This window comes from Polyodon spathula, chromosome 5 (assembly GCF_017654505.1).
Source record: "Polyodon spathula isolate WHYD16114869_AA chromosome 5, ASM1765450v1, whole genome shotgun sequence".
In the NCBI taxonomy this organism is placed as follows: Eukaryota; Metazoa; Chordata; class Actinopteri; order Acipenseriformes; family Polyodontidae; genus Polyodon; species Polyodon spathula.
Window position 1 is genome coordinate 11,713,840 of NC_054538.1, and position 11,409 is coordinate 11,725,248.

General features: G+C 39.7%; 1 protein-coding gene across 3 annotated transcripts in view; it reads right to left on the reverse strand.

Moving 5' to 3' along the window:
- Positions 1 to 2,137: 2,137 nt before the first annotated feature.
- The window catches only part of gtf3c2 (general transcription factor IIIC, polypeptide 2, beta), a 52,042-nt gene continuing 42,770 nt past the window's right edge, over positions 2,138 to 11,409 (reverse strand). For 2 of the 3 annotated variants that reach the window (XM_041249750.1, XM_041249751.1), the window contains 3 exons: positions 11,328 to 11,409; positions 7,422 to 7,529; positions 2,138 to 3,655 (listed from right to left, as the gene is read on the reverse strand). The exon at positions 11,328 to 11,409 is cut by the window's right edge and continues 80 nt beyond it. In XM_041249750.1, the coding sequence (XP_041105684.1) occupies positions 3,425 to 3,655; positions 7,422 to 7,529; positions 11,328 to 11,409 (421 nt within the window). In that variant the 3' untranslated portion in view covers positions 2,138 to 3,424. Of the gene's footprint in view, positions 3,656 to 7,421; positions 7,530 to 11,327 lie in introns of those variants that run through there. The other variant, XM_041249752.1, reaches the window with a different exon arrangement.

Consider the following 11,409-nt stretch of genomic DNA (forward strand, 5'->3'; position numbering starts at 1 on the left):
ACCAGGGTTTTACAATCCCCAATCTGGTACCAAGCAGGCCTCGTTGACAGTCTAATTGCTGTTTTTATCAAGCAGCAACTGTACATTCTTATGGTACATTGCTGGCTATTTGCATAATTATCTCTATGAAACATGCAAGGCCAGCCTCCCTGTTTATAAGCAGATGCTCTTCCTGCCTGAGGCAGCAGCACGCACAGGAGGCACTGGTAAACTGCATTTCTGTGAGTTTTGTGTGCACTCTCCAAGCATACGTTGGAGAAACATTTCTCCTGCAGCTCTGCACTGCACTCTGCATCCCTCACCTGTACAGCGCTCTTCCCCATCACTCGCTCATAGAGAGGAGTCTGTGTCCTCAACTCATGGCTCTGTGCCAATGGAGAGCCATGCATCCGGGAATAAAGAAGCTCTGGAAAGAAGTTTCCCACAGGCACACGTGCCCGAGGGGACAAAGGTAGCTCCGTTATGTCTGATTCCGGCCCGCTACCGACCCAGTCTGGTACCAAGCTGGCCTTATTGATAGTCCTTTTATTGTCTTTAGCAGCAGAGGCAGCAACTGTACATTCTTATTGTACGTTGCTTGTTATTACATATGCCTGGGTTTTTATTCCTGTGCCAGCAGCTTCAGGTACCAGCACAACCAGCTGCACCTGCGGCCAGACCGCATCCCGGTGCAGAGGCAAGAGCCTCAGGCCCAGCCTCAAGGTGAAGAGCAGCCCTAGGGGTTTACTGTCACAGGTCCAGATCTCAGACCAATCCTCGACCACAGACAGGTCAACCTGTTCTGAACTGAAGGAGTTTCACAATGTGAAGATGCAACAGCTATTTTAGTCATTCAGGCCTGACAATTAGTTCACCAAGGTGGACCTCAAAGATGTCTATTTCCGTATCCCCATAAAAACTGGCGCACTTAAGTAGCTGCGGTTCGCCTTTCAGAGAACAGCATACGAGTTCAGGGTCTTGCCGTTTGGCCTCTCTCTAGCTCCCCATGCTTTTCGAAGTGTATAGAGGCTATTCTGGCCCCAGTCACCTACAAAATCACACACCAAGTTAAGTAGCCTCCACCTGTGTTAAATTGTAGTGATTCACATGATTTCAGGATGAATTCAGCAGTTCCTGTAGGTTCCCTCTGCTGGGTAGTGCATTTCAAAGAAAAGACTCAACCGTGAGCACCAAGGCTCTTTCAAAAGAACTCCAGGACAAAGTTGTTGAAAGGCACAGATCAGGGGATAGGTATAAAAAAATATCAAAGGCCTTGAATATCCCTTGGAGCACGGTGAAGACGATTATTAAGAAGTGGAAGGTGTATGGAACCATCAAGACCCTGCCTAGATCAGGCCGTCCCTCCAAACTGGATGACCAAGCAAGAAGGAGACTGATCAGAGAGGCTACCAAGAGGCCAATGGCAACTTTGCAAGAGCTACAGGCTTTTATGGCAAACACTGGACAAAGTGTGCATGTGACAACAATATCCCAAGCACTCCACAGATCTGGCTTGTATGGTAGGATGGCAAGAAGGAAGTCATTACTCAAGAAAGCCCACGTTGAATCCCATTTGAAGTATGCAAAAAAACACTCAGGATATTCTGTAGACCTGTGGCAAAAAGTTTTCTGGTCTGACGAAACTAAAACTGAATTTTTTGGCCTAAATGAAAAGCGTTTTGTTTGGCGTAAAACCAATACAGAATACCATCCTTACTGTGAAGCATGGTGGTGGCAGCATCATGTTATGGGGATGTTTCTCATCAGCAGGGACTGGGGCATTTGTCAGGATAGAAGGGAAAATGAATGGAGCAAAGTACAGAGAAGTCCTTGAGAAGAACCTGCTGTCCTCTGCAGTGTTCACCTTCCAGCATTACAACGACCCAAAACACACAGCCAAAGCTACACTGGAGTGGTTAAGGAACAAGAAGGTAAATGTCCTTGAGTGGCCCAGTCAGAGCCCCGACCTAAATCCTGTATTCAAGCTGTAATTTCTGCCAAAGGTGCTTCCACCAAGTATTAACTCAGGGGGGTGGAGACTCAATAAAACTGTTTTCCCCTTATAAGTGGGGGAAAAAAAATCATTTAAATGCATGAAACTCTGGAAGCACTGACACAACAAAATGTGAAAAAAGTTCAAGGAGGTGTAGACTTTCTATAGGCAGTGGAGAGAGAGAGAGAGAGAGAGAGAGAGAGAGAGAGAGAGAGAGACTACACTATGCAAGCACCTGTAAAGTCTTCATGGTTGTTTTCGGCTCTAGAGCAAGAACACAGCTGCCTTCCCACGTTGCTTGCTTATTTAATGTCGCAGTACAATGTGTTTTACATGTCAATGCAGCAGCGGGGAAGCAATTTATAGAAATCCTGTACACTGAATCTCAAATTAAAAAAACAAATAGGAACAGAGTAACAAAAATATCTGGCAGGAAAGTTTGTCAAAGCTAAAAATTCCTTGGTGGTAATCCTTTATTATATAATCTCACATATATAAACAATATGTATTTTCAGACTGATTTCACTTCCTGTAGCCTTCACTCCAGGTTTGGAGTCAAACTATCTAAATATCAAGAAGACCATCAGTTTTCACAACTGGAAAATATATTCACAAAAAGAAAAAAAAAATGATATGACATGTTAAAAAAACCTGCATTTGTGCGTTGCATATCTGTGAAACATTTACATATCTGAAATATGTGCCAGACTTCGCCTTAAAAGAAATATTCCTGGTAAGCAATTTTTTTTTTCTGACATGTATCTATCACAGAATATATTTCAGCACTTACATATTAAAATATATTACTGTGGAAGAATGGAGAAGTGCATTAAAAATAAAGCACTTGGTCATAGTCTGAGGGTGACCGTGGGGTGTTGTACAGCATGAGTAAAGAACCGCTATTTCTTTGGTGGGAAAGTATTCCTCATCCATTACATTTAACCCCTAAATCCATATTATGAAATGGGTAGGGTCAAATATATTTTTTTCAACCACCAATATAATGTAGGATCTCTGTGTTTCAAGCTATACATTTACTGGACACCCCCTTTAATATAAACCTGTGTATAATTAAAAAAAAAAAAACCAAAAAAAAAAAAACCACATACTACAAAAGCACATCACAGAAACAGACACATAACAAAACTAACTAAAAGGAGGTGGTTTTTAACCAAAAAAGCTGCAGCAACAAGTAAACAAAACCTAAGAGCACCATTCAGCACCACATCAGAAGTGCTGTGCATTATTTTAATTAATTTTAATTTCCATTTAGTAGAAGTATTGCAGAGCATGACTATTTAAAAGCTTTATTATTATTATTTTTAGTAGTATTAAAGTAAAAATATACATCTATATATTTTGGAACTAAATAAATTAAGCATCTTGGAGAAGCTGGACAGCAAAAACAAATGGCGGGACCATGTGCATCTAGAACTCTTTCTGCAACTCCTTTCACAGCACCTCTACAATGGTTTCTATACTGTGGATGACAGTTTTCATGATTGCCTCACTGGCTGTAGTTCCTTGAGGCTGGTACATGGCGTTGAACTGAGCCTGACTCTCCCGGATGAGCTTGCTGGTGATGGGGCTGTTCAATCCTCGGAGGCAGTGTGCTCGGACTATGCCTGACTGCCCACCTGACAGTAGCCAGCCATGAGCATCAAGATTGGGATTGAACCGGACCTAAAGGTTGGCAGACAACAGTTTTAAAAGGCATGATATTTCATGTAATTCTATGACTTTGGTTCCATTGTGACAGAATGGCTCTAGGCATGGATTGCATTCATTCAGTTGTAATTACTGTCATAAAAACTATTCACTTACAAATATTATTTAGCTTGTACCTGAGTTGTAATGACTTGACTCACACAAGTTGCAATTTCAGTGCCTCAATTTTTCTCCCAATTTTTGGAATGTCCAATTATTATTCAACCTGGCTCACCTAACTTGGGAGAGACGAGGATAAGTACACATGGCCTCTGAAATGTGTACCATCAGCGATTGTTTTTTTTGCTCTGCATGCCTGCTATGCAGCCATCTCAGAAGTTAGTGTCAGAGGACCACTCAGTTCTGAATTGCATACAGGCCAGCCTGCAGGCGCACTGGCCAGCCAGCGGTTGCTGGTGTGTGGTGAGCCAGCTGACCTAACCTCAACCCCGCTTGGCCAATTGTGTGCTGCCCCCTGGGAACTCCTGTCCATGGTCTGCATTGGCATAATTTGGATTTGAACCGGCAATCTCCAAGCTATAGGGTGCATCCTGCACTCTGGGCAGAGTGCCTTTACTGGATGCGCCACTCGGGAGCCCCTGGTTTAATATATATTGATCTAAAGTTATACTATTTAAAAAAAACAAAAAAAAGCATTTTTTTAGAAAACAAAAAAGAACTAGTGAATGTGAATGCAAACTACCACTTGTGAATGCAAACTCATGTACAAGCTTTTAAACTTAAAATAATAATAATAATAATAAAAAAAAATGTTTTGCACCCAAAATTAAGGTAAAATGCACTATAGAAGAAATGAACACACAAAACAACCCTCTGGAGCTTCAACAGTTGCATTTATTTTTTACATTCCTGTAGCCTTCTACAACCACTGGCAACGCACAGTACAGACGAATTATCAATAAAGCTGTTGCATGGTCATCTTTGTTTATCAGAATTCCTGAACTGAGTTAATCAGCTCTAGATGTGTCTGATTAATTTAAAACATCAGGATTTGCATTTGGATGTTTGAGAGTTGGTTTGGTTAAAAACATTTTGCTTGTTTAAAAGAATAAATTCCTAAAAGCTAAAATTGGCAGACCAGACCATAGTAGCATGATTTTGGGAACAGGCACAATCAACATTGCCAGTCGAAAGGAGGACAGAACTGCATTGTTTCAATTATTTTTTGAAGAAGCTGTCTGTGGATTTTGTCATACTAAGTGAACAGATCAATTATTACAGCGGTAAAAAAAAAACAAAAAAAAAATGTGTTGGTTTGGGCTGCTGGGGTATTTTGCATGTGTATGAAACAGCAGCTACAATACAAGTCTTTTACGTGAGTAGGGTTATTCAAAATACAATTGACCTCCTTGTATTACTGTATGTCTGCACATTTTAATTACACTGATGATTTTATTTAGACAAAACAACTGGGATTTTATTGTGGGACGTATAGGTGGTTAAAGGGTCTGTGGTGCGATGTGTAAAATATATATATTTTTTAAACATTGGTGATCCTTTTTAAACAAAAATTACTTATTTTGTAACACACATTATTATGCTAAACTCTTAGCCTTTCAAGATGCATTTCTTTCTGTAATATGAAGCAAGCTGATTTTGAACTGGAGCATATACAGTATGTGCGAGTATGCAATTGTTTTAAAGCTCTGATTTTTGCCTGTTGCACTACTTGGGACGGTTTTCCTTTGTAGCTGCTATGTTTTAAGGCCTAGAAGTAAGATCTCTATATCAAATATCAAATTAAATGCTACAAAATGCCCTTTCATATTGTTACGATATCTGAAAATCTGAAACTTCAAATATCTGAAGTTTCACTGTTGGCTGCTAATCAGTAAAATAATAAATAAATGGTTAAATGCATTCTTCTGTTTTGTGGTATCCATTACTGTACATCCATCCCAGTTGAGCATAGTAAAAGGGCCTCTGTATGGTCAATAACAAAACCTGCTTATAAATAGCCCAAGGAATCGTGAATTCACTAAAATGGAGACAAAACACGAGGCAGAAACCGTGGACCTTTTATGGTGGGGCAAGTATGACCACATTATTGTGCATCTCATTTTTTAATTCTGTATTGAATTATTTTTTCTTTTTATTTGTAGATTGCTAATCTCCTGTAAAATGAATCTGATTAAATCAAACTGTCTCAAACTGTCAGAACTAATGACTCGAATCGACTCGAGCCATATAGGTGACTTGACTCGACTCAAACAAACTCTGGGACTCGACTCGATCTTGGAATGTCAAAGACTCGACTCAATTCGTGTGACTACCCCCCTGTGACTTGACTCTAGTCTCAATTTTTGTGACTTGATTAAAACACTGGCTTGTATCTAAAATTAAAACTACAAACATACATATTTAAACATTACAAATAAAATCAGACTTGATTTTGTTTTTGTTCAGTTACTCATTTATATATTGATTCACACTTACCCTCCCCACCATGACAAAATGAAATAAGGTATCAAACTTTAATCGTGCATTGTGACAACATTTTAAATAGGATGTAACTAAAACAATTACAAGAAACCAACTGTGGAGGAGAGTGAATGTTCATATGCAGAGCAATCATGGTTAGGAATTAACTATCAGTATCTAATTAACCTAAACAATTAGTCTACAATCAACGACTGACCCGCATTTGTCTGCTTCACTAGCAAAGTTTAGTTTCAGATTTACACTCAGTTTATTAATTACGCCGATTTATTCTTTTGACTTTCGTGCTTTGTCATGAAATCTGTGGTTATGCATAATAAATAACCAGAGGCTCTATACAGATTTCCACTGTGAACCAAAATACAACGGCTGACCAGAATCAAAACCAAAAGGATCTATCCCGATACAAAGAGACCATCTTATTGATCCGAGCCAGGCACAGAGATCAATATGTAAAAACAATTTGTTTTGGTTGGAGTGCTTCTGTAAGAGGCCCCAGTTTAAATATTGATTCTTTCATATTTTACTGTTATAAGAACACCTACAATTAAATATTAAACGTATAACTGCCTGTAATAAGCTCTTCAGCAGCTTTGAAAGTAAATGATCTGAGGACTGATGCAAATTGTATTGATGCTGTTTCTTGCACTACAGTGTTTCTATTAGAGACCATTCTATGCTAATATAGACATTTGATGCTCAAAGTTTTGTCTTGCTAAGAAGTGTGACAGTTATGGACTGTTAAGTATGTGTCAATATGGGGCACCAGCAAGATTTTAAAAAGTCCCTTACTATTATTGCAATACAATGTATTAAATAATATGGGTACCACCTGGTTAAAGAAAATACCCACCAAATAGTCAAAGCTGGGTTCTGTATTCATCTCCTGGGCCTCAGTGCAGTCCCCAGAGCATCATCTCAGTAAATGATCTCTTTATTTATTTCAAAGCTTTTCACCGATGGAACCCAAAGTGACATTTTCTTAATTTTACAGCCCATTAGTTTCTGTCTGTCCTTATCTCCTGTCACCAATAAATCATAGCCTTTCCTCTATTACAGCTTGGGCAATGCAAACTGAAGGTCAGGATTACAATGGAATATTCCTTTTTTTTCATCTTTTCCTAGTAAATCAAAACTTGCTCTATGGATGAATAATAACATTTCCTCACATTAAATTAAATGATTAGGTTGACATACGGTACTTTATCAACTTTTAAAAAGGGATTTGCATCACCCGAAGGGGACAGTAAAAGCTGAAAACACAGAAGTAGCAGGACCTCACCTTGTGTATGGAGTCGAGAGGCATCCTATCAGGAGACAGTGAACCCTTTGCTTCTGTGGCATACATTTGCTTCATTGGCTCTCGCTTAGCAGCATTTTTAAATGACCTCTATAAATAAATATAAACACAAATAAACAGACAAGTAATTCAATACACAACAATCTGTAAAGATGATAAGATTGCTAATTATGATCTCAGGCAACATACCAATGGCACCAGGATGTTATTCAAGGTTGTTTTTCAACGTTACTATTTAGCATTTTTAATGGTTGAAACTTGAAAGTACACGTAGCCATCACTCAGTTGGGTACATTTTGAAAGTGTGCAGTGAATAACTCATAATACAGAAAGTTAAACAGGAGTAAAAACTAATTTCCCCTAGCACATACACAGAATGAATTCCACAGGGTGATATACTGAAAATAAAAGTCTGTATTTAAAGAACTGAAGAATCAGCCTATTTCCTTCTTCCAGCCACAGTTACATCTGAGACACGTACATGACGCTACAGCCTGAGTTTTGCTGGCAGAGGCTGGAGGGTGCTAAAGGTAATGGATGTGCTCTATGGACCGTGACAGTGTGGAAGAGGCAGGCTTGCTGCAGTCAACGGGAGAGTCACTGGAGTGGAATACACGAGAACAGATGGCAGACGCAGGGCAGGAGAGAGATTCATTTTTAAATGAATGAAGGATAAGGCACTTAATCAACACATAAGCTTGAAGACTATCAGTCATTATCCACAGCTAACTCTGTATTTGCCTAATCTCGCACTAACAATTTTTTTTTTTCTATATTTAATATGCTTCTTTCTTTAGAAACATCCCAGCTGTTCACTCAGGTGTGTCTTTGACATAACTAACCTAATAAATTCAGTGGCGTTCTCCTACTTCCTTCTTGCATGTGATGGCTTCTAATGATGCCAGGGAAAGCAGGCAATGGGGTTTTCAAGGGTTGAAGGAGAGATGCATCTCTGATAGACAGCTTCAAATCCACAGACCGTGTAAAAACATAATAACTAAAACGAGATGATGGAGATAGAGGCATAGCTTTGCACAGCCAGCCTGCGGCCATTTATAATCGGAAACAATAATAGCTCTTTGTTATTTGCAAGAGAGGCACAAATTATATATTTTTTGTTCTGTGTCTGAACTACATTTGGATTTGATGCAAGATTTTAAATTTAGGTTACACCCGATAATACTGCCAATTTTGTAAAAGAAACAGCTGAACAGATCAGGTGAGTTTGATTTTGCTTATGATAGTTCATGCACAATTTTGGACACCATTCCGCCCCAATTTACTTGAAGTACATCACTTCACATGTTACTTAAGACTACAATTTGTATTAAGCCAAGCATAAAATTAAAATACATGATCATTCCTGCTATATGGTCTGAGAATCACTGATATTGCAGCAGAGATAATGTTGCCATACGGACATGCCATTAAAATTGTTTCAGTGGGAGTTACCATGTAACATTTTCACTTGACTGCACTTAAAAATAGTAATTTAGATTTCCTTTGTGTGCTGGGCTGTGTTGAATTGGGAGGCTGATTAGAAATAGATGTAAAGTATAGGGCGATTTAGCGTGGCTATTGTTGTGTTAACAGTGGGCGTGTTTGTTTTGTTTGGCTTAGCATAAATTGGTACCTAACTGCGTGTACTGAGTTTGTGAATGAAACTGCAGAGACATGTGTTTCCAACCGCTAGCGAAAAACAACATTGAAATAGTTAAGTGAATTACAGTTAATTTAATAGCTTAAATCGTTGATTGCTAAGGTAAACCAGACTGCACTTAAAAATAGTAATTTAGATTTCCTTTGTGTGCTGGGCTGTGTTAAATTGGGAGGCTGATTAGAAATGTGTGTTAAGTATACGGCTCCAGGCTTGCAGGAGCGTATAAATTGGCAATCAGTGTCTTAGAATGGCAGCTGTTCTAAGCGCCAGCCGTCTAAGGGCCACACGATCAAGGGCAGGCCTAGTATGTACAGGTGCAGCGAGGACTTTTTTCAAATCCCTCCTAATAGCTGCTAGACACCTAACGTCAGGATCTCCTGGACAAAGTGTGCTCACTCGTTCTTCACTCCCAGAATGAACACTGGTTAATACCTGCTCCACATAACCTTACTAATTCCTTCCTCCACTACTGATACTGTTATCTCCTTCTGTCCCAAGAATCTGCTGAATCCTCTGAAACTCTCGGAATGTGTCTCTGCATCCCCTCTAACTGGTACTCTCCTGTCCTCAGTTGATGATGCGGTGACCATCTACAATGCCACCCTTACTCATATCATCAACACTGTTGTCCTGCTTACAACCAGAGCCATCAAGAAAGATCAAAACTGCCCATAGCACACCCTCGAACTTCGAGTGCTTAAGTCTACCTCCCGCAAGCTTGAGTGCAAGTGGAGGCCGTCTGGACTAACGGTTCACAGAGAGACCTAGAACGACCATCTCGTGAGCTACAGGCGTGCGCTCACTGCGGCCAGGGTAAAGTACTTCTCTGAAATCTTAACTATGGGACACGGTAAACCCAATGTTCTCTAAGACCACTGACCAAATCCTACATCCAGCCACCAACAGATACATCTCCTGTTCATCCTCCTCTCATCTGTCATGATTTCTCCTCTTTCTTTCGGAACAACATTGACAACATCTATTCTGCGCTCTCCCACCACAATCCCAGTCTACTATTTGACCACCTTGACGCTCCTCCGGTTATGCCTCCTGCCCTCTCCTCCTTCTCTCCTCTCTCCATTGCTGATGCTTCCGGCTTACTGTTGAAATCAACTACTGCTACGTGCCTCCTGGACACCTGGCCGACTAACCTTGTCCTTCTCTGTGCCTCTGATCTTGCTCCTTGCACACTCTCAACCTGTCCCTGGACTCTGGCTTGGTTCCTGCTGCCTTTAAGCTTGCCCGAGTTATGCCGGTACTCAAAAAACCCTCCCTTGACCCGGCTAACTTATCTAATTTCCGTCCCTTCTCCAATCTCCCTTTTCTCTCAAACTCTCGAAAGGGCTGCAGCCAGTCAGCTGATAAAACACCTCATGGATAACAATCTGCTTGAATCTCTACAGTCTGGTTTCAGGCCGCATCACAGTACTAAAACTGCTCTGCTCCGGTTTGTGAATGATCTCCTGCTCAATAATGATGCTGGTGCTTTTTATAAGAAAATGTACTGTCATCTACCAAATAAACATCTTGTTGCAATAATGCTGTGTAAGTCACAGTAGTTAAACATGGAAATGTGTTCTGTGTGCAGAGTTTTATAAAAGCAGAGTCTTATTTGTTGATTCCATATATGCATTGTTAAACTGTCAGCTTATAATGTATATTATCTCTCTATATATTTACTTTTTCGCTTATTTAATTAGGCAGCATTTACTCCAACCATGTTCACGCTGCAATTACTTCCTTCAATAGTGCCATGTCAGAACTATTTACCCAGGTCATAATTCAATAATTTCCCTCACTACTCAATTATAAAGTTGGAACACCATATGAGGCACAGTGGTTCCTTAAACTAAGATACATGGAGTGTGTGTGCTTTCATATAGTTTGTGTTGCCAAGTTAAAATCAAACATTTACCCTCTTGGTGTACCATTAAAAATAATTTTCCAATCACATAACATTAAATAACTGATATACTGTAAATAAAATAGATAAAAGAATGTAAGTGCTGCGAGAACAGTATATATTACAATTTTTTCAACCTATATTTTTCAATATCTTTACTTATTTATATTAGAAATGTTTGATACCATTAATCATCATATCACTATCTGCTTTCCAGTCTACCTCACCTTAAATCTTTCCAGCTGTCCATGTCAAAAAATAAACTGGAGGGTTGTGTGAAAACGCAAAGAAAATTCTCACGAAGAACATACAATCTTTCACTCACCATATCTGTATCTTCAAACAGAAGGTAGAATTTCTTAATTGCCTCGCTGTATGACCGCGGTTCACAAACAGGGGTTCTGTCA